Raw genomic sequence first — 24,617 nt, forward strand, 5'->3', positions numbered from 1 at the left:
TAAATATTGAGAAATTAATTTAATTTAAAAAAAAATCTCTTTAAAAATAAGCTAAATCCAACTAAAGAAATATAAAAAGGCATTCCAACCCGTTTTAGTGAAAGAACGTGTTATTTGCTTACATCCATTAGTTCGTAAAGGATTTAATACAGATTTTGATGGTGATCAAATGGTTGTTCATGTATCTTTATCGTCGGAGGCTTGTTTACTTGTGTTTTCTCATATGAATCTCTTGTTTCCAGCTATTGGAGATCCCATTTTCATACTAGCTCAAGATAAGCTTATGGGGCTCTATGTATTAACAAGTAGGAATTGTCGAGGTATTTGTGCAAATAGGTATAATCCATTTAATTGTAGAGATTTTCAAAATGAAAAAATTTGTGTTGATGCTAATAAAGATAAGTATATAAAAGAACCTTCTTTTTTTTTTAATTTCTATGTTGCAATTGGAGCTTATCACCAGAAAATAATCAATTTAGAGAGCTCTTTGTGGTTTCAATGGCTATTAGATCAAGGCCTTATTGCTTCAAGAGAAGCTCCCATCGAAGGTCACTTTGGATCTTTAGGTACCTATCATTAGATTTATGGACACTATGTAATAGTAAGAAGTATATATAAAAAAAAATTCTTTCTATACACATATGAACCATTGTTAGCCATATTTATCTTTATCGAGAAATCGAAGAAGTTATGGGTTTTGCTAAGCCTATTAAACGGTACTTAATTAATCATTGGTCTGAATTCAGATCTCTCTGGTGCAACTACGACTATAGCTCCTAAATTTATACACGAATCAAGATTGAGAAAAGAAAGTTTTCAAGCATTGATTCAAATCTATTATCGAGCCCTATTCATTATAATATGGAGGTATTTATGGCCGAACTGACCAATCTCTTCTTTCACAATAAAGTTACAAATAGAACTACCATTAAACGAATTATTGGTTGATTCATAAATCACTTCAAAATGGAATATACATCACACATCCTGGATCAAGTACAGACTCTTGGTTTCCACCAAGCCACTATTGCATCTATTTCATTAGGAATTGATTATCTTTTAACAATACCTTTAATAGGACGGCTAATCCAAGATAATGAACAATAAAGTTTGATTTTGGAAAAACACCATCATTATGGAAACATACACGTAATGAAAAAATTAAACCAATCCATTAAGATATGGTAGGCTACAAATGAATATTTGCGACCACATTTTAAGATGACAGAACCCTGTAATTCAGTCTATATAATGTCTTTTTCGAGAGCTAGGGGAAATGCATCTTAAGTACACCAATTAGTGGGTATAAAAGGATTAATGTTAATCCACAAAGACAAATTATTGATTTACCTATTCAAAGCAATCTACGCAAAGGATTTTCTTTAACAAAACATATCATTTCTCGCCATAAAGCCCGAAAAGGAGTTGTGGATACTGATATATAAACATCAGATGTTGGATATCTTATGTGCAGACTTGTTGAAGTAGTTCAACACATTGTTGTACATAGAACAAAATGTGGCACTACTTAAGGGGTTTTGTGAGTTCTCGAAATTGAATGATACTGAAAAGAGTTTTCATTCAAACATTAATAGGTTATGTATTAGGAGACAATATATATATATATATATATATATATATATATATATATATATATAGGTTTATGATGCATTGCCACTCGAAATTAAGTTATTAGGATCGGACTTATTAATCGATTCATCACCGTTTAAACACAACCAATATCTATTTGAACTTCTTTTACTTATAGAAGTATGTCCTGTATCTGTCAATTATGTTATGGTCAAAGTCCTACTTATGGCGACCTGGTGGAATTGGGAGAAATTGTAGGTACTATTGTAGGTCAATTCATTGAAGAGTTAGGTACTCAACTAACATAAAAGATGTTTCATACCAGTGGAGTATTTATAGGGGGTACTGTAGAACATGTACAAGCCCCTTCTAATGGAAAAACCAAATTTAATAAGGGTTTGGTTCATCCCACAAGTACATGTCATAAGCATCTTGTTTTTCTCTATTCTATGAACTTATATTTAATTATTGAGAGTCAAGATATTATACACAGTATGATTATTCCGCCAAAAAGTTTTCTTTTAGTTCAAAATGATTAATATGTAGTATCAGAACAAGTGATTGTTGAAATTCGCTCGGGAACATACACTTTGAATTTTACAGAGAGGGTTTGAAAACATATTTATTTTGATTCATAAGGAGAAATGCACTGAGTACTTATATATACCATGCATCTGGATTTACATATAGTAATTTCCATCTTTTACCAAAAACAAGTCATGTAAGGATATTTTCAGGGGGTTCATGTAAATCTAGTATAATTCTGTTTTCGCTACACAAGGATCAAGATCAAATAAACATTCATTTTCTTTATGTGAAAGATGATATATTTTTAACCCTGTAGTAAATAATGATAAAGTTAAATTTATTTTATCTAGTTATTTAGTTAAACCAATGATTCGTTATTAGAGCATATAACAACCACCATTTCATATGATATATGTATTTATTTATTTTTCCATAGTTTTCATCTTTCATTAATAGAGGTTTTTTTGATGTAGTGAGGAGTTTCTCTGGTTGTTTGTTCTTCAAGAATTCTTGTTTAGGCAGTTCATAATTCATACCATCCATATATAGTGTTTTGATCTAAGATTTCAATTCTTCCATGTTTTAACAGTAACATATTGCTATGTATCTAAAATATAGAAGAATGAGGTGTTTCCATAATATCAATTTTGTTCCATTTAATCTCTATTCTGTAGCCACATATCTTTTAGGTTAAGGAATGAGAAATATTTCTCCTATTACATGAATCCAATTTTCATTTCATATGAGAAAAGCCATATTTATTTCTCAACAATGCATTTGTTATTTGATCCAATAGTCTACCGTTAGATAGTAACAAATTTGATAGATACTGATAACTCTCTGATGGAGTATTAGAACGAAAAAATCCATTAGATAATGAACAATTGGTTCTAAGCATCTATGGCTATGAATTAACAATTTAAAGTGCTTTTCTTGCATATTCTTTATAAACTAGCATTGATTTATAAATGTAAAAGGATTTATTTGGGAAGTAAGAAGCCTCTTTGGCATATCTTCATTTGCAAAACATTCTTAATGTGAAAACATAGAGACAAGAGGTTGATCTTCGGATAGGAAAAAGAGTGGATTTGAAGAGTCTCTAATGAATTGGCTTATTCAAATAATGCCTTGTTTTTTGGAAGATCTATCTCGTACCTAGTATTGTATAGTTCCACTCTACAAGAACTCCGAATCATTTTCTCGAAGCTCATCCTCTTCATGATAAATGATCCATTCCCTTGAAATGACCTAACCCAATAGGAAAATCCTAATGAATTGGGCCTTTTGATACAATCAAATAGAAAGCCCAAAGAGCTCTATATTCTAGGAGCCCAAACTATGTGATTGAATAAGTTCTCTTCTATTTGTTGCAGGTAGAGGATTCTTTCTACTTTTTCCTCTTTAAACTTCAACTCATATTTTTCATATAGAAGTCTCTGATCAAGGACAAAATAAGATCCATTTTGCATTATATCTAAGGGACTTTTTGGTTCGGATTGAATAATTAATGTCACTTGATCATTATCAAACTGATTGTAATATTTTTATGTTTGTAAGGATCCCACCAGAGCGCCTTCGACTTCTAATAAGCCATAAACTATATCAGAATCATTCTCAATAAGTCCATAGTAAGTGATCCCATTTTTTTCATCGGGTCTAGGTGGAGACCAAATAACTTTTTTTCAACTGAAAATAATAGGTTGAAATATTTAACGATATTTCTACAAGAAGTATTTTATTTAAAGATTTAAGTTATTGATTAAGAAAGAAAAATTAAAATTCTTAAAAGATGAGATCAATTTAGAAGTACTTTATTTTAGTATTATAATAGACAGAAATACATTGGTCAGAATTTTGAATTTAAGAGGCATCCAATAGATTTGAATCCTATCTATCTATCAAAATAAAATAAAAAATATGATATGGCCCTTAAATATTTATGGCCAAGGTTTAAAAATAACAATTAAAATAATAAGAATAAAATCTTATATGTAAATATAATTAAGAAGAATGAAATTAAAAGAAAAAATCAATAATAAAAATCATCCTAAATAAAATAAATAACAATCAAAAGATTAAGGATCTTTTTGAAATGAAAAAAATTGATGGAGGATGAAATCAAAAAACAAATTCAATTCTATAAACTAATTCAAATAAAAAAATAGCAATTAAAAGAATAAGACAAATACTAAGTAAAAGCAAATTGAAGGGTTGTTGTGAAATGTTGCAAGAACAGACACGAAAACCAAAGAAGAAAGAAAAAAAAGTCAATCGTCGTCATACCACTGAAAATTAAGCCACAAACATCGCCTGGTAAAGTAGCCCTCATTGTTGCAAATCAAAAAACACCAAAAAAATCTTTGGTGGGGTGGCTCACTCGCTAACACATTCTATGAACACACTGACATCTTTTCTTCTTAATTTTTTTTATTAATTAAATTACTATATTGCTCCTATGACCACATGATAAATGCAAAAAACCCAATGTGAAATCACCAATATGCCCCTAAAGCCAAGACTGAGAATTGTTTTATTCTAGGGAGAATAGAGTAGTTAATCTTTGCTTGTCAAAACAAAATATCATAAAAGCCCCTAGACTAGAGTTTTTTGTTTTGCTTTTAAAGGTAACAAAGTAATTTTACTATGAAAAAATGTGAAAAGACTGAGATACCCCCGCCCAATTCTAAAATGAGAAATGAGCCTTGAGAAAAGACTATTTTACCCCTAAAAGACAACTTTGTATGATTTGTTTAGGAAAAAATCATCAATTCACTATTATAATCCACAATTCATATCATTTTGTTGTACTAAAGATCATCAGTAACACTTTGACAAATTTTTACAGCTTAAAATTTGGCTTCAAGTCCTGGTAGAGGAAAACATTTTTCTCTTTCCCTATTGTCATTAGGCTTTCCTTTTCATTCTTTTTACCACATCAAAAAAATAAAAAGCCCTAATAGACAAGGTACAAAGATAATATACCACTAATTACTCTCTAAGCACCATAAAATTATTAGCTTTTAGCTCATTTCAATATGTAAACATGTGATAAAAAAAAATACTATTTTTAAAGAGTAAAGTATTAATCAAGTTAAAAAGTTAGCTGATGTAAAATTTATAAAGCAAATATACTAATCATTTCAAGTAATTTAATGTAAGTAAGATTATTGCTCCTATGAGGACTATTTATCTATCTATTAGCTATTGAAATTATTCTAGTCTTTAATCATTTGAAATTAAGCATAAAATAGATGATTATGTGTAATAAAATTGACAAATTAGCAAATAGAAGTCAAACAAAAACACAATTGTAAACTAAATCCACTTATGAATAAAATGCTAAAGCTTTCAATTTACCTAACCAAGCTAGACCAATTCTTAAAATATGTTACTAAGTATTTATCTTTCAAATTGACGGTGAAATATTATAATCTATCTAAGACTATTTCAAGCAGAATTGAAATTACCTACACATTATAACCCATGATATCTCTATACGAGTTTAAAAGTACATGAGCACATTAATTTCTAAATATTTCAAGATAACAACTGCACAATATAAACAATTCTCTTATTGTAAACATAAACAATCAAATAAAATCTTAATGCTTATGATCTTCATAATTTTCACATTCAAATAAATATTAAAGAAAGCATATTTGGATTCATAATAAACCCTTTGAGTGATTTATGATATCCATATGTGAATTGATGAAGATATTGTGTTTCTCTTTTAACCCTTAATTCTTTACGTAAGGTTTGGATAGAATAAACATTTAGTGCTGGGCATAAATTGGACCAATTTTATGAAGAGGCTCTTTATTTCACATGTTTATCAAGTGCGTATTTACTGAAAATAAAAACCACTTCTCGAAATTAATCAATAGGGTTTCATCATTAATATTTATTATCTCATTCATATGGACCATATCTTTCATTCTTCCACTTGGCTTACAAGACATTATCTTTCTTCATGAATTAATAAATATACTAACGTAATGAGCATAGAGTAATGCTAAAACTTTACATACATTGGTCACATCATTTATCATAATGAAGTAACAATTAATAAGTGTCACGGTGGTTGTACATCATCTATCCGATATAGTCTCTTTCATTTACTACAATATTAGTCTTTACTTATCATAACTTGTAAATGAGAAGCACATAATCGGTCAAACAATAATGTCTTTATCAAAGACAATTATTATTATCATCATTCCAATTCAATCATGTATACCAAATATAAAACAGTAAATATTAGAAACATCTTTATAAATGAGCTCAAAGTTTCAAATACATAACATTATAAAATCATGACATAATATCAATAATGATGTACCTTAATACCCATTCATTCTATATGATTGCTAAATATTTTAGGTGATAATCCTTCCGTTAATGGATCAACAATCATAAGATTGATGTTAATGTGTTCAATTGACACTTTGTGTTTCTAAAATTTTTCTTTAACGACAATTATTTCAATTTTATATGTTTGAACTCTTTTAATACTTGTCATTTTTGTACAAGAAGATAGTTGCGAAATAATCACAATAAATATTTAGCAACATGACATAATTGTCGATTACTCCGAGTCTTGAAATAAAGTTTTACAATCAATTCACTCGAATTATAACCTCAAAGCATGTCATAAATTCAGCTTTTCATAATGAATGTAATAATAATAGAATATTTTGTACTCTTTTATAAGATTGCTCCTTTAACTAAACGGAATAAATATCATAATATGGATTTTTTTTATCCACACATCCAACAAAATCTAAATCTAAATATCCAATCATCTCAAGATAATAATATTTTCCATAAGTGAGCATGTAATCTTTCATTCCTTGCAAGTATCTCAATATTTCATTATAGTCTTCCAGCGATTCAAATTTGGATTACTTTGGTACCTGCCTAACATTCCAATAACAAAGTTGATGTTTGGCCTGATAAAAGTTTGAACAAACATTAAACTTTCAATAATTGATACATAAGAAATTCTTTCCATCAATTTATTTATGTTCCTCATAATTGTAAACTACTCCGAGTTTTGAAATAAAGTTATGCAATTAATTGACCTGAACTATGACCTTAAAGCATGCTATAAATTCAACTATCATAATGAATACTATAATAATAGACTATTTTGTACTCTTTAATAAGATTATTCTTTTAACTAGAAGGAACAAATATCATAATGTGGATTTTTTTTTTCCACACATCCAACAAAATCTAAATCTGAATATCCAACTAACTCAAGATTATATAAATGAGTATGTAATCTTTTATTCCTTACAAAAATCTTAATATTTCATTATAGTCTTCCAGTTATCCAAACTCGGATTACTTTGATACATGTCTAGCATTCCAATAGCAAAGCTGATATTTGACCTGGTATAAGTTTGAACATACATCAAACTTCTAAAAATTAATGCTTAAAGAATTCCTTCTATCTATTTATATTTCAATTCATTGATATTCTATCTCTTTTTGGAACAAGTGAATCAGAAATTACATCTTCATGTCTAAGATCTGCTGCTTGAGAATCATTATAGATGTCGAGGTACACATTGTAAGAAAATAAATTTATCTCTTTTCTGAATTGGAACAATATTTATTGAACATCTATCCATTCTAAAAGTTTCTAAAACTTTATTAATGTATTCCTTATGAGATAACTCTGACAATTATTGTGATTTATCTTAGAATATTTTTATTTTAATCACATAAGTTATCTCTTCTATATCTTTTATCTCGAAGTTACCAAATAAAAATTTCTTAGTCTTATATAGTAAATCAAGATCATTAGTTGCATGCAAGATATTATCAATACACATAATCAGAAATACAAACTTACTCATACTTGACCTTCACATATTGACACAAGTTAATAGTGTTTTTCTTAAAATTAAAAAAAATAATAATATCATTAAACTTGAGATACCATTTTTTGGAAGCTTGTTATATATATATATATATATAAACTCTCTTTACTTACCTATCTACAATTACATCCCATAAAAGAAATATCTTAATTTGTTTTTATATCATGGAAGTAAATTTGAACTTTTCCTTATATATTTAATTATACTAATTTAATTCTATTTATTTTTTTCTGTATAAAATAATAAAAAAATAAAATGATATATTTAACACAAAAAATGCTCCTGATAAGAAGTTTATATATGCTTATATTTTAAAGATTTATCTCTATTAAATTTTTAAATGCATAATTGCTCTTATCATGTTCTTACCTCTTAGTTAAATCTCAATAAATCCATATACTCATAATAATAATAAACCGTTCAGATAAATAAGATTTAAGCGTGCTAGCTTTAGATGATTTATTTATATATATACACACACTAAAGGTTATTTCTTACATTAAAACACATCATATACATGTGTACATGAAAAAAAAAATTGTTAAAAAAAAATTAAACTATCGAAGTTCAAACTAGCACAAGGAAGGAGAGATATAAGAACAAATGAGAGAGAATGGCCATTGATATTTGTTGCTAATGTTTTACGTTCATTGGAGACCGTGCACGGCCACAGTTCCACTTCGCCTTCCAAGCTCCAACAGGAAAGAATTTACAGTGTTACTGTGCTACAGCTCAATTTCAGAAGTGCAATCCTTTTGGAAAGCTGGTTCATGCAGTGACCATCACCAGCAGACCAAACAGTTTTAACGTCACCACAACTGAAACAAAACCCTTTCACCCATTTTAACCGATAATCAGTACTAATCTATCCCAGATTATAATCCAAAATTTTGCAGCCATCACACATTAGTCATACTTGACGAATTGCACTATCATGTAATTCAATTCTATCAGTTACATCTGGGAAAAAGAAGAGGAAAAAAAAAACTGTGACAGAAAAATAAGTTACAAAATTAACAAAATGCAACGAGCTGCAAAAGTTCGGCTCATGTAGGTTCCCTGATCGCTACCAAAATGTAATTCTGCTGTCAACCTGTTAACACCTTAATGATACACTTCTGCTCCCTTTTTTTCACCTTTTCCCTAACTTCACATGTTTTCTCTTTTTTTATTTTTTCAGGCTTTCAACTACTTTCTCTTCAATATCTTCCATATACAGATACAAGAATGATTTGATGACTATGGCTTGGGTTTTGCATTGTGTCAAAAAACTCCTATACCTCATCATGCTGCTGTGACGCTGGTTCAATACATCACTACTCGAAGCAGCCCTGGCTGTGGTTCAGTGTAGTCGAGGCCCTCTTCTTCGAGCAGGTATCGCTGTACAGCAACTGGAAGTCTTGCAGGAGTGCGAGCACCCCTAGTGTGATGGCCTGTTCCAACACATATATAAACCTGCAAACGCTGATCTGCTGCCCGTGCTGTGCTCCTCAGAATACTCAACTCGTGCTTTAGCACATGAATGGCTTCAGTTACATGCAGCCCATGAAGGTCTATCATTCGTTCATGCCCTCTCCCAGTTCCCTGCATCTCTAGACTAGCTGGATTCCTAGAAAAAAGTTCAGGCAGAGAGTAAGAGAGAACAAAAACCAACTATTAGCTTACCAAAAAAAAACAAAACTCCAAGGTCTAAGAATTAATGAACACAAAAACGAGAATTTCTAGTTATGGCTCTTCACAGCAGACATTGCTGACGCTTCTTGAAAAAACAGGTCCCCGCAACAAAGAATGCAATCAAAGGAAGAAATGGAAAATGGCGGGGCAAAATGATTTTAGAAAATGAAATGATCTAACCAGACAAGCACAACATCATTTGCTTAAAGGAATAAAAAAATAAAAAAATAAAAACAAGGAGAAAAGCATTTGTCAAACATGAGGCATCAGCATGTCACAGCTAATGCTAAAACAGATGATCAGAAGAGGGAAAGAGGGAAGAAAGGAAAAACCTATCCTCCATTGATCCCAACACATCAACTTGTCATGGCTGAAACACACAGCAACAAGAATTGACAAACCTCTGGCGATAAATGGATTCTTGAGCTTTTCCATGAGCTTCCTTCATATGCATATTGTGCAGTTGTCCTTTGGCACTCAATTCCTTCGCCAGAGCCTTATTTCCAATGAGGTAAGCTTGACGTGCCTGTTGTGAGATGAAATCCATTACAGCTTTATGATTTGATTTTTTAAAATATTATGCTGGCATATGACAAAAAAATCAAATAATGAATAAAGATAGGAGCAGACTTGCACATTATTGAGACCACATCAAATTTGCTGCATAATAATCTAGTAAAATATCCACTGCAGCAGTACATTAGCAAAATGTTCAGAAGCAAATCTATCAGCAACACGTGCTCACCCAGCATGTTTTAGGCTGATAGCATGCATGCATGCTTGCCTGTGCAACTTGATTCGTTCTTGATCCTAGGTGAGCATGTACAACTATAGTTTGTTCTAGATTCTGTTAATTAATTTTCACCTTGGGATCAACCAATAGCTTACTGTTCAACTTGGAATTCAGTTGAGTTTAATTTCAATCCTACTTGAGACTTAAGAGGACATGGTGGGTCTGGAGGTCATCTAGGTGGCTTGTGTTAATTATAATCCTGATTTCTGCACTATAAAGGGCCATCATCAGTCCATATACCTCCTTATGATGACCCGTACATCTTTCTCAAGCCAACTTTGATCATGGTTTGATCACAAAACACCTTGATGGTCAAAACAAGAAAAATTTAAACAGTGTAACAGCAAACAAATCTTGAGGATATACCTGTTCAAGGTATGCATTCCTTATACGTGCATGATCACGAGCTTCTTCCCGCATCTCAGAATACATGCTTGCTGCCATCTCAACAATGTTAATGGAAATATACACAGGAAAGGCATTCCCACATTAAAAAGTTTCATAAACTAAGTAATTTTGTTGACCAAGGAATATTACCCACTGCTTCTCCAGTTTCAAGCCAGACAGGAGCTGCTTGACCTGACCCACGACTTTGCGACCTATCTGCATAAATGCCTCTCCCATGACCACCACTATAAGCACTAGCCAAAACATGGGAACTTCTGCTTGAGCCAACAGTTGAATCAGCAGAACCATTTCTGTCATGGTTCCACATACTAGAATCTTGAGAAGCCAATTTCCTGACAGCTGATGCAAAATCCACAGCACCTCTAGATGAAAAGGAAGCACCAGACTTGAATACAAGCATGTTGTCTTTGTTAGAAGATCGATAAGGAATGCCAGCTTGCTGAAGATCATCTCCAGCATATTTTGAAGGACCATTCTGATTATCTGGCACCGTAAGTGCTGGAAAGTCCAGTGCACTGAGATTGGTGGGAGCTGACACAGTCTTCGAGTTCGTAGTCTGATTGAAACCACCATCAACTTGGAGCTACAAATAGAAGAGAACATGTAACATAACAGCTCAATATACAAAGCAAGGCAAAGGCGCATACACAAAAAAATGTAACTCTGATCTGCAGAATCATTCACGAATGGGATGAGGGGTTTTAGCTACTTCATGGAATATAAGAAAATATGTTATCCTTGAGGTCAAGCACTGGTGCTCCTACCAAACCACATTTACACAACTATTGCAATGGATATTGCAAATTAACAAAAGAAACCTCAGATCATCAATAGGAGGAAAAGACCAAAACAAATGGACCAACCCCCTGTTACCAGGCACAGTGTCTTAACAATTTGAGGTTACACGTAAGCTATAGTCCCATTGGGTCACCAAAAACTCTCAGGGGAGCAAACTCTTCCCGGCCAAAATAAGGCATAAGAGGCATTGGTCACCAAAGTTAGCATCCAATCAAATAGCAGAGGCACTGCATCTCCACAAAATTCTTGGATGAGCAGCAAAAGGACTGTTTCCACTATATTTATTCCAATAAATAAAAGTCGTGGGAAACATAGACAGTTTGGATTGAAAATTTCAAGAGAATTAATGGAAATACAGAAACGAAATAAAAAAATATCTTGCAGTTAAGCAAAGCACGTGCAGGCACATCCTTTTGACAATGCATTAAGATAATACATCTTCGTAAAAGCATTTGCAAAATGTGATCCGGCCAAATTAAATGTGATTAGAGACATGAAAAAAGGAGTTCACCTCTAACTGAGTGAGCATCTCAATAGTGAGATTTAAGTCACAGGCATTTGCAAAATAAACTTCCGCCAGGCTTTCAGCAGCAAACCCAGGGAATTGTGAAGCCAAAAACTCCAAAGGGTTTATTTCAGTATCATCCACTATTGCATGCTCACCTAATATTTCACTTCTGAACCCATGTCTAGAATTTCCATTGTATGGATGTACCTCCCTACCATTGCTAAGAAGTTGATCACTGTTAGCAATTTGCTTGTCCCAGGGCTTAGTTGGCAAGTTCAAAAAACTTGCTGAAGTAGGATCTTCCCCGTATGAAGCAACAGCATATCTCATATTTTCACTGAAGCTGCTACCATTGATATGATGTGGTGACGGTTCCTGCTGCTCAGTCAAGACATATCCGCTTCTGGAGGAGGCATGGAATCTTGGCACTTCACTACTGTCATGTAAAGACAAGCCTGCTAAAGAGAGCCCTCCAAGTCCCTGAGACTCATCTTCATTCATGACCTTAAAATCAGGGGTGATATCATCTGGGAGCTGGTGGCGCCAGAATTGATGGGCCTCGTCATCAGAAGCATTAGAAACAGATGATTCTGATCGATCAAGAACTGATTTCCCTACAGTTCCAGAAGTAGCGAGTTTTGTTGCAGCATCTGTCGTGTTTGAGGTGCTTCCAGATGGAGAAGAGGATGATCTGAGGGAAAAGGGGACAAACTCTGCAGCATTTGGGTTCAAGGTTGTTGCCTTGTTTGGAAGACTAAGCTTTGTATCGTTGGTTAAAGAACCTTTCTTGGATAAGTTCATTTCTTTACTAAAATGGAATGAAAGAAAAAAAGAAAAGGATGTCTACATGCATAAAAAGAGACTGACACAAAGAATAACCCTCCTGAGTTGCAGTAGGCTTTATCCAAAACCTGTAAAACATTTTCATTTAATTATACTTATCAGTTAAACATACAAAAAAGAAGTACAAATCCCATGACACACCCACATGCATACAATCCAGTCCTGGCCACAGCTGACCTCAACAACCCCTGCCTGAAAAGGATACCAAGATCTCCAACAGGCATATCTCAATTGAAAATTATCCTAAATGAAGCAACTTTAGCATAACCATTTTCAGTATTCAGCTTTTACAATTACACTAAATATATAGTGTAAATAGAACAGAAACTTCACTACAATATTCAAATCATTTTCTCCCCAGGTGAAGCTCAATTGAATGCTCTGAACCATCAACGAATCAGCACAAAATGCATACCGTGTGAATAAAAAACAAATATTTTCAGTAAAACAGCGAGTCAATTGCACTAAATAGGACCCAGTAGCACAAAACAACACTTCAAAACCCATAATTGATTAAATAGTAGGTTACAGCTCATAAAACACAAACAAATTACCTCAATTTAAACCCAAAAACCTACAAAGAATAATTAAATCAAAACCCCATAAAGTTATTTTCACAAAAAACGAATAAAAGCAAACGCTACAAATCAATCACCACCAAAACCTACACAGTCAATCCTTAAAGATCTCGAACACTAAATAACTAAAACCTAAAGAAGAAGAAAGATCTATTGTAAAAGTCAAAGACAGAGAAGCATACAAATATATATACCTTTGCGAATCAAATCAAATGGATCCATTAGAAAAACAGAAGATAAGATCCGATGATGATAAGAGAATTAATTATAGCTATTTCAGAAATTTTGGTGGTTTTTCTTTTTATTTTTTCTCCCTTTCTTTCTCTCCTGTTATTGTGTCTATCTATTCTACAAAGAATTATCTTCCGGCTCCTCTCCTCCCTCTATTCCTTTTATTCTCTATCTCAGTTATTATTATTATTATTATTATTATATATAATATGTAAACATATATTGCTTTCTTTATTCTCTCTCTCTCTCTCTCTCTCTCTATATATATATATATATATATATATATATATATATATATATATTTATATATAGACACACACAGTAGCAAAGACAGCAAGAACCACAACCACGAAAATAATTATAAAAAACCCTTCGCCACTCGATTTGACCTTCCTATCTCTATCTCTCTCTCTCTCTATCCATCCTTCTCTTGCTGAGTTATTGAGTATTGACCCTTTGATTTATTTATTGTTTCTAATAAATTAATTATTAGTTTGGGATTGGGAAAAGTTAAGCACTAGCCCTTTTTTGACAAGTTACTGTTACTCCTAATTTTCTCAATTCGCCCTCAAATAAATTATTTACGTGGTTTAAATGTTTGTTAATAATTAATACTCGAAGATTCAGAATTTAGGTATTATTTAATTTAACGTAACCTTTTTTTTTTCAAACTATACTACCAAGTTTTTTGTAATTTAAAAGTGGTATAGTTTTTTATTTATTTAGCTTTTATCTTTCTTTATTTAATGAACGGAGCACTAATAAATAAATAGCTCATTTTATGCTGCATATCAAGTTAAAAAATTTTAAATGTAAAAAGGTGTCCTGACTAACTTGAAACTCGTAATATAAGATTATAATAATCTTTGTAAAAATAAAATTGAAAAAAAATCACAAACTTTAAGGTTTAATAAACTAATATTAAATGAAAAAAAAACTTTAAAAAAAAATGAGTTAACTTGACTAACCAACTACCCACAATATGAGATCTGGATTAAAAAAATTAATTTAAAAAAAAACAACCTAAAAAACATCAAAGTTAAATTAATAAAAAAACCTGGATCAACCCGAGTTAACTTGACTAATATTTGACTCGAGATAACCCCATATAAACAAAAGCGGAAAAAATCACAAAGTACAGAGTCCAATAACCTAATGTCAAATGATAAAATTGAAAAAAAAAATCAATTTCATAAAAAGAAACTTAAAGAAAAAACTCATTTAAACTCGAGTTAACTCGATTAACCTGTGAACCGTGATATGAGATCAAAATAAAAATAAAAACAAATTTAAAAAAAAAGACCTAGAAAAAAAGACCACAATTAAGTCAATAAAAAACATTATAAAAAAAACTCGAGTCAACCCGGGTTAACTTAACTCACCTGCTACCCGAGACAAACCCACGTTAAGGAAAACATAAAAAGCAACAAAGTTGAAGGTCCAATAATCTAATATCAAATAATAAAATTAAAAAAAAATCAATTTAAAAAAAGCTTAAAAAACCGAGTTAACTCGACTAACTCAAAGCTCAAGATATGAGATCAAGATAATCACATGGAAAGAAATACGGAACAAATCACAAAGTTCAAGGCTCGATAACTCAATGTTAAAGGATGAAATTGAAAAAAAATATATATTTTTTTAAAATGACCTAAAAAGACCGAAGTTAAATCGGATTAATCTTCAAAACCAGTGAGAAGGGTTATAAAACCGAGATTATTCCATAGAATGCAAACATTAAAAAAAATCATAAAGTAAAATTTGTAATCATAAATAATTAAAAAAGACAAAACAAAATAGTAATCAAAACAAGAAGGATCAAATTTGGTATAAAAATTAAATGAAAAAAATAATTATAGACTAAATTAAAAAATAAAATAAATTAAGATAAGGATAAAAAAATACCAATCAAAAGAGTGAGGACCATACTTGAATAAAAAAAAGGAAAAAATATTGAGGGGTAAAGTAGAAAAATAAATCAAGAAAATGATAAAAAAATAATAATATAGCAATCAAAAGAATCTAGACCAAATTGAAAACAAAAGTTAAATGAAATAAAATGCTTAGGGATGAAATTGAAAAAAAAATAAAAGAAAAACTAAATAGTAATAAAAAGAATGAGGACCAAAATTAAAAAAAATACAAACTAGAAGACATAATTGATTTTTGAAAGGTATAGGGTGAAATTTGATGTTAGGAGAGAAAAGAAAGGGAAGAAAAGAAAAAACTCATTAGAGCCTAACTGATGATTCTCCGTACACACACGTCAGACCACCGTGAAGAGGATAACAAGATGTTTCTAATGTTGCGATGGAAAGCACAACCGCCTCCCATTTGCATGCGTCATTCACTGACGCATCAACCACTTTTAGTTTTTTTAATTATTTTTATATTTATTAAAAAAACAGAATTGCCCCTTATTAAAACTAATTATAACTTTAAAAAACCATAATGATAAAATGAAAATGTTCATGAACGCCAATTTTAATTTTTTTACTTTTAAGGGCAATCCAGTCAGTTTATTGTGCAATCAAAACTTAAAAAGACTAAAAGGCCCTAGTACTCTAGTTTATTTATTTTTTTTATTTTCAAGTATAATTAAGTCATGTTAATGTGTAAAAAAACCCAGAAGACTGATTTACCTCCATTTAATTTGTTAATGCGAATTGAACCGCATAAAAAGACCATTTTGCCCCCCAATCTTAACTTTATTGGTTGTTTTTCTCGAGGACGAAAACATCATTTTTTTGTATTAATGTACAATAAAATATTGATCCTAACTTAAAAAGACTAGAAGACCCCTGTACTCCAATTATTATTATTATTTTTTTACTTTCAAGGATAATTAAGTCATTTTACAAAAAAAAAAGCAAGAAAATTGATTTACCCTCAGCCACTTTGATAATGCCAACTGAATCTCGTGAAAAGATTATTTTACCCCCCTAATCTTAACTTCTTTTTTTGTTTTGCTCAAGAGTAAAAACATCATTTTCCTGTAGCAATGTACAATAAAACACTTATCCCAACTTAAAAAGACTAAAAGGCCTATGTACTCCAGTTTAATTTTTTTTTTACTTTCATGGATAATTAAGTCATTTTACTATGCAAAAAGAGTGAGAATATTGATTTACCTCCACACAATTTGATAATACCAATTTAACTTTGTAAAAAAATCATTTTGCCCTTTAATCTTAACTTATTTGGTTGTTTTCTCGAGGACAAACACATCATTTCTTTATAGCGATATACAATAAATCATTTATTCCTTTTAGTTTTTCTTTAATGTGACTTATTTGTTTATAAATATTTATGATTATTTGACATTTGTTATATATATTTTTTTAAAATGGTTATATGAATAATAATCAAAGTGGGTTCCATTTTATTTTAGTAAAAAAGTATATTTCCCTACACTTTCTCTATAATTAAAACAAGAGAAGTAAAAATAAACACTCTTCATTCTCTTACCTTTTCTCATTCCAAACAAAGAACTTAACTTTCTTTTTCTCCCCTTCATAATCCATTAACCATATTATGTAAGATTAAGAGGTTAGTTATCCCACTAATAGTTTGAATGATTTAAGAACCTAAAAAAACTTTTAGGGATAGACTAGCTAAGTCAAACCTTACATAAGCTATATCTTATCCACTAGGATTGATCCTTGATAAGACACAAATCATATCATATTCATTACTTTTTATAGAGACACTATTATTTTGTTACCGATCCTTACAAGAAGTGTGATATGTTGGGAAATAGTAAGATTATCATTGAAGATATGAGGACTATGTCTGGAAAAGGCTAGTATGACAAGGGAAATTTTCTTGAATCGACCAAAATTCCTATCCTCGATGAGAATTTTTCAAGAAAATTCGACCTAGTCTGTCATCATAGTCCCAATATAATAGGAAACTTGAACAATAATAAACATGTATATTTAATCCAACATGTTGCATTCATTTGTATATTTTATTTATCTTTTTTCATCCATATATATATAAGAAGAAATGTAGATCGTCTTGTAAACGTTCAATTTTCCTATAAAGACCACAACACTAGATCTAGGCAGAGAAAAATAAAAAATAAAAACAAGTCACAAATAGAACAAAGTTGCCAAAGGAGGTTATAAAGTCTAAAAGAAGAGGTCATTAGGCTCACTAGCTTGCTTGGGTGACCATTACAAGCTATACCATCAGGGAAAGAGACCTCCAATTAGGGATAAACTTAGATAAAAATGTCACTCTACCCTGATGTCTAGTCGATGACTCAAATGCCATGAGATTTATATATTTTAGCACCTCTAAACTAAAAGGCATCCGATGCTTCTCTTGAGTCCCAATTCATATCGCATTTTCCATTCTTAGACTCTCCACCTTCACTATAAGCCTATGTTGCTCCAATTATTGGCCTCACCACTAAAGAAAACCAAAGGGTCAAGATGGTAGAAGAGCATAACTTGGAGAAGTTGTTTAAAACAGAAGAATGACTTCGAGCAATAAAAGGCAAACACCTTTGTGACTTAGTAAAGATAATTAAAATATACATCGTGAATGACATCATAATACCTAAAAAATTTAAGATGCCTAAGCTCATTAAATACAATGACACATAATGTCCCATGACACACATAGAGGTATATTGCAGTAAAATAGCTAAAGTAGTCTATAATGAAAAACTTTTGATCTATTATTCCATGAAATCTTAAATGACACAATGTTGAGTTGGTGTATGCATCTAGGGAATACCAAGATTTAGAGATGAAGGGATGTATTAGATGATTTTATAAAATAGTACAAGTTTAATATGGATGTAGCTTAAGATCATTCTAATTTGCAATACACAAAAAACATACCTAAAGAATCCATTTGAAAGTACTCCTAGAAGTGGCGCGAAGTGGTTACATAAATCCATCTTTTTTTAATAAAAAAAACATCACAGCTTTCTCAAATACATTCAAAACTCTATGTTTTGAATATTTGGTTAACAGTATAACACAACATTTTATAAACATTGTTGTTGTAGTTGAGAGAATTGAGCAGACAGTAAGAGCAAGGAGATTCTCAAACATTTCTAAGGTTAACCAAAGAAAAAGAGGGTTTTCAAGGTAAAAAAAAGGACAATAAAGTACATCAGGTGGAAACCAATCATTTTCATATGAAAGGTCATTAGAGTAATCAATTGAGGTCTAACCAACAAGTCAATAACAGTAGTACTAATATACAACCATTCATTTTGACACCATTCAATCCTACATACATCATCAACCTAAAATTCTCTTCATAATTCCTTACTTACCAATCAAATAACTTCTTATAAAATTAGTTATTTCTTAACCAATAAATATCAATCAACCTTATAAAAGTACCTGAAGAAATTAGATAAAATTACCACCTCTTTCTTTACCCATAAAAGAAATGTTCAAAAGGCTCATTAGCATTGGACAAATTTATCCTACCCCATAAAAACCCCTTCAACCACCTTACCCTTCTTAGTATAAACTAGACCATAAATGTGAATACCATACTAGTGATGTTGGATAAAACATAGATAATTGCCATACCTTCAATGCTAAAATCCTATATCATCTAAGTGGGTTGGATAAAATTTAATACGAGTCAAAATGCCCCAAATATGAACACAAACCATTTATCAAACCACATTGCTATAAGGAAAGAAGGTGTTAGTATGATTTCCAGTGATGTTGAGTATGATAGGAAAAAGGTCACTATGAAGATGATAGTGAGCAATTTGTTTGACATGTTACCCGATGAAAATTACCTTAGGGCACCCTCCAAAGCACAGGTAGTTGATAATTTTAATAAGTATTATAAGTTTCATAATGAGTCATGACACAATACCAACAACTATTGTCGCACATGTGCGGTGTCACGATGATAATTTTCCTGGATCAGGTTTTACTCTTAGTCTTTTAACTCTTCTACCCATTTAGGTTTTGCGTGTTTGACTGCCTTTTTGTCACGCATCTTAGACCTTTAGTTAATAAATAAAGTTCTGCTTAATTATCTATTCCTTGAGAAGTGACAAACTCTCTTAGCCATGATGTTGCCCCCTGGTCGGATGATCCCCCCTAATTTGTGATATTTTTGCACCATTACCTATTTATTCTTTATGGAGAAATTATGCTTTATCATTCTCATTTTCTGAAGGATTTTATCAAATCATCTATTCCTAATGACCGTTGAAAATTACCCCCAGTTGATCTGGTTATGCACATCTCTTTAACATTCATTAAAATACACTTATGTGATATAATCTTTATAGTCATCTTTTAAAAGTGAAACCAACTCTTAACCATGAAGATGCCCCTTATGTGTAGTGTTACACTCAACTGCTGATTAAGTTCATCAAGTAATCCACTATCATATATTGTCTTTAAGCTATATTACCCTCAATTAATTTAGGTATTATCCATTACCCCTTATAAGAAAAGTCAAGATCATTTTTATCAAGAACTTTACAAACTTGGTCAATGACCCTTGTTATTTGAAAATCATTTTCTTGTTTTGGAATCAAATCATAAATTTCAAGGATCGTATCCATTCAAGTCTAATTATTGCAAAGAAATTATAGAGATGTAATTTTAAAATTGTTTCTTCGATTGTGACCCCAAGACACATCATTTAACACTAAGATGCGACCTTCTTTAGTATTTAATTGACAATTGTCAAGGTTAGAAGGAAATGTCAGCTCAAAATCAAGTTATCCATGACTCAAATAAACATCATGAAATTTTGACTCTTGTATTTTAAAAATAAAAATTTATCCGATGTGAGCTTTTTTTTTGCAACTCCCTAAGGGTTTATCTTTAGAAAAGGGAGAATTTGATCTTTTATGCAGGAAAAAATAGGACCAGTGAAGGTAAGTGGTGAGGTAACCTTCTATTTTTATAAGTTTCCAAGCAAGAGGCTTGAGTAAAAGCTCAAGGTTTCGTTGAGAAAAAATGTTTTATTTTTTGCACTTATTTTATTAGCATGAATAATAACAAGTAGCTTATTCGCAATGTCATGATTCTTATAAAAATATTCATCTGTATTTTGAGAATGTCATTTATTGGTCTAAGTTACTTGTTTGCTTGATTAGAAAGAGCTTTTTAAAGGCACGTAATGCAGACTATGACTTTTCAACTATGAAAGAAAATGATTTATTAGGCTCAAAGAGTGTTTTCAAGGTTTTAGACTTAGGATCACTGTTAGTTATCTTTCTTGCAATCTTTTATTCGTCGTGTTTCTTAGATTTGCTTTTTTTTATTGCTTTGACGGGATATCCTTATTTGCTTTGATGTTTTTTCTTTTTGATTCCTAATTCAGGCATGCCCCCTACCAATTGAGTTTTTCAGGCTTCCTTGCTTTTTAATTTTTAAATTTTTGCTTGCCCCCCTCCAATATGGGGTGTGATCCTAATCAGAGTTTTTTATATGAAAAAACTCATTAAGACTCAAATTGGGATCACAAGGGTTATACATATTTGTAGAACGTGAAATGATAACAAAAATGATCTTTCATCATTTCAAGCGCAAGTGGTTAAAACTGATAAATTTTATTCTTATTTAGTGTAATGGTTTGAGATTTGTAAGAATTGCATTTTAGAGTCTATGACTATCAAATTTACTACATGTTGTTATACATACATTGAAACGTGGCTCAAGAGACATGGTGTATAGGTAATTGCATATTTTCTTCATTTAATGTCTTTTGGTTTAAAAAATGTTTGGTCACCTCAGAATGGAAATTGCTTGAATGAATGATTTATTTGCCACTTTACATAAAGGATGCCTAAATATTATTTTGAGCAAACATCAAATTATTTTTGAAATAAAAAAAATCCAATTTCAAGATTATTTAGGCAAAAGGTTTTTTCTTTTTACAAAAAAAATGATTTGGTTATAATGTTTTGAATCGACCTATGAGATTAGTTATAAGGGCCAATGAGTTTCAAAAGGGATGGGGATTCCCTCTTAGCATTTTGCATGACACACCTTAAGGTTCGATCATTTCTGTCATTATTGACATTATATTTATCCAATCATGGATAATAATAGATTGACAAATTATTACTTTTACAAAAACATCTATTGATTTCATAACAACAATAAAACATATAAAAAAGACATTTTATTCAAAGACACAATCCTTTACAATACTGATAAATTTTTAAATGAATAACATAGATGTATTTGCAACGCTTAGACATTCATCTCATAACATTCATGAGTTCTTTGGTTTACTTTATCAAAAACTAAATTGCACATTTTCACCCATCCTTTTATGGAATCAACTAATCAATTCATGTAACATTAAGATCTCTTATACTTAAGTTATTTTGTTCAACAGTTCCTAAACCTCTTATGATTGTGTTATATTCACTATTTTTATCTTCAGAAGACAGTCACCAATTTTGGATCATGTTGTTCACCTGCTTTTTAAATCCATAACAATGATCAATGCAATGACCCACGGTTCCTTTATAATACTCACATTTGACTTTTTTGTTGTAATATTTAGGGAAAGGTGGTTGGATAAGCTTAGGGGTCAAAGTGCTATTAGACTTACATTCATAAGGTGTTGATAAATGTTAAAGAGAGGAATAAAAAAAGAAGGTTGTTCATAATGTTTCCTTTTATATTATAGGATGAAATTAATGATTGGGTGAAAATTTAATTACAATTTTTTTTAAGAAAACCTATGCTTTATTAGGTGTAAGGTTCGACCTAAGCATGCATGTAGATAATTGAATTAGTTAGTTCAATTATATGAAATTTATGTTTGGTTGTGCTACCTAATAGGTTTGATGATTGAGAATAAAATTGATTTCATGAAAACTTGAATGAGAACCCATGTTGTACTTGTTGTGGAACTTGACTTAAGCTAATATATAAGGATGAGTTTGGTTGACTTGATTATTATAATGATTAGGATGACTTGTGTTAGGCGAGATGGTAAATGGTTGAATTATTAGGAAATTGACATGGAAACTTAAAGAGACAATCCTTAAAGTTTTGACTAAAGAGAGAGAAATGGAAAAGGGATAAAATTGTACCTTATAGTCCTCTGAAATTATTGTTAAATTGATAATTTTCACAATGAAAGTTTTTTTTTTGAAGAAAACCTATGCTTTATTAGGTGTAAGGTTTGGCCTAAGCATGCATGTAGAGAATTGAATTAGTTAGTTCAATTATATGGAATTTGTGTTTGATTGTGTTACCTAATGGGTTTGATGATTGATAATGAAATTGATTTCATGAAAACTTGAATGAGAACCCATGTTCTACTTGGTGTGGAACTCGACTTAAGGTAGTACATGAGGATGAGTTTGGTTGACTTGATTATTATAATGATTGGGATGACTTGTGTTAGGTGAGATGTAAAATGGTTGAATTATTAGGAAATTGACATGAAAACTTAAGGAAAGAATCCTTAAAATTTTGGCTAAAAAGAAGAGAGAGAGAGAGAGAGAAATGGAAAAAAGGAATAAAATTGTACCTTATAGGTTTTATGAAATTATTGTTAAATTGATAATTTTCACAATTAAATCTATGGGAAAGGATTTGAATATAAAAAGTGTGCATGTGTATGGAATTTTAAGGATTTTCCTTATTATTAGTTTGAGAATAATGGTTGAATAAAAATTAAAATGAAATTTTAATGCTGGCTGAATTATTGATGATAATTGTATCCCTAGTTGTATAGGGAGATGATAGGGAGAAGATAGCAACATATGCACAAGCTCCAAGTAGGTGCATTGCACTTTTTTTTTTCTCCTGCTTAGAAGATTTCTTAAGTATTTAGAATTGCAAATTCTTAGAATGTGCATTTATTTTTAAAAAAGTTAATACCAAGGAATGATTGATTTGACTAACTATCCTGAGTGAAGCTACTAGTATTAGGGTGATTTATTGTCAGGATATGTGATTGAATAATTGTCTTGAGTAGAGCTAGTCAAATTAGTAACATCGATGGCCGAGATGTTTAATTAACTAGTTGTCTTGAGTGGAGCTAGTGACATTTGAGTAACTGAATATGAAGATATGAAATTGACTAGCTGTTCTAAGTAGGGCTAGTGGTGTCAATATGATTGATTATCAGGATATTTAATTTCACTAGCTATCTGGAGTGGAGCTAGTGATGTCCATGTGCCTGACTTCCCGGATTATTAATGAATTATTTAGGTGGAATCAAATAGTTGACAAGTAGAAAGACATTGTGCAATTATGTTTGAAGTGTTGATTTTTTATTAATGAAATAAAAATGGAGGTGCATATGTTTTGTTATGTCAATTGCTGAATTATATACTCATGTTGTGTAATAAATTGATTTTAGGTTCATCACTGACCCGAGAGGATCAATAAATTTTTAATAGTGTTTCTTTTTGTTTAGGTAATAATCATGCAAATATGATTATGCTTTCCTTTTTGTAATATCATTTTTATGACTAACTTTTGTAATGCAAATTAAACTAGTATTATGATGTATGTAATTTAACTATTAAATTTCTTTTATCAGGTTTGAAATTTAACATAATATTTATTCTTGTTTATTAAATTAATAATGCATGTAACTAATTCATCATTCTTCTTATATTCTTAATTATGATATTGATTGTGAAATATTTTTAATGTGATTGATTATGGATTGTGAAATAAAGAGTTTTTAAAGGAATGGATACAGTTATTCTTAGTTGGTGTTGGTCATGGAAAAGGTCCAAGATAGTTGGACTATGAATTAAGTTTTGATTGTGTGTGGATTGTTGATGGCGA

The 24,617-nt window shown here is 30.9% G+C and overlaps 1 protein-coding gene across 2 annotated transcripts; it reads right to left on the bottom strand.

Annotated features, from left to right (window-relative positions):
- Window positions 1-8,922: 8,922 nt before the first annotated feature.
- Window positions 8,923-14,047, bottom strand: LOC7463773 (polyadenylate-binding protein-interacting protein 7). 2 transcript variants are annotated; one of them, XM_002324167.4, is made up of 6 exons: window positions 13,806-14,042; window positions 12,194-13,101; window positions 11,014-11,467; window positions 10,843-10,913; window positions 10,085-10,209; window positions 8,923-9,618 (listed from the first exon to the last, which is right to left on the bottom strand). In XM_002324167.4, the coding sequence occupies exons 2-6, from the start codon at window positions 12,989-12,991 to the stop codon at window positions 9,315-9,317; spliced, it is 1,752 nt and encodes a 583-aa protein (XP_002324203.1). In that variant the 5' UTR covers window positions 12,992-13,101; window positions 13,806-14,042; the 3' UTR covers window positions 8,923-9,314. The 2 variants fall into 2 exon arrangements, with proteins under 2 accessions (XP_002324203.1, XP_024445439.1); XM_024589671.2 differs by having other exon boundaries at window positions 9,472-9,618; window positions 10,016-10,209; window positions 13,806-14,047.
- Window positions 14,048-24,617: the final 10,570 nt, after the last annotated feature.

This window comes from Populus trichocarpa, chromosome 18 (assembly GCF_000002775.5).
Source record: "Populus trichocarpa isolate Nisqually-1 chromosome 18, P.trichocarpa_v4.1, whole genome shotgun sequence".
NCBI lineage: Eukaryota > Viridiplantae > Streptophyta > Magnoliopsida > Malpighiales > Salicaceae > Populus > Populus trichocarpa.

Coding starts and splice junctions, on each gene's coding strand:
- LOC7463773 (XM_002324167.4), bottom strand. CDS start 12,991: ATGAACTTATCCAAGAAAGGTTCTTTAACCAACGATACAAAGCTTAGT. Junction 11,468..12,193: donor AGATGCTCACTCAGTTAGAG/GTGAACTCCTTT, acceptor TTCTATTTGTAG/CTCCAAGTTGATGGTGGTTT. Junction 10,210..10,842: donor GGAATGCATACCTTGAACAG/GTATATCCTCAA, acceptor ATCTCACAACAG/GCACGTCAAGCTTACCTCAT.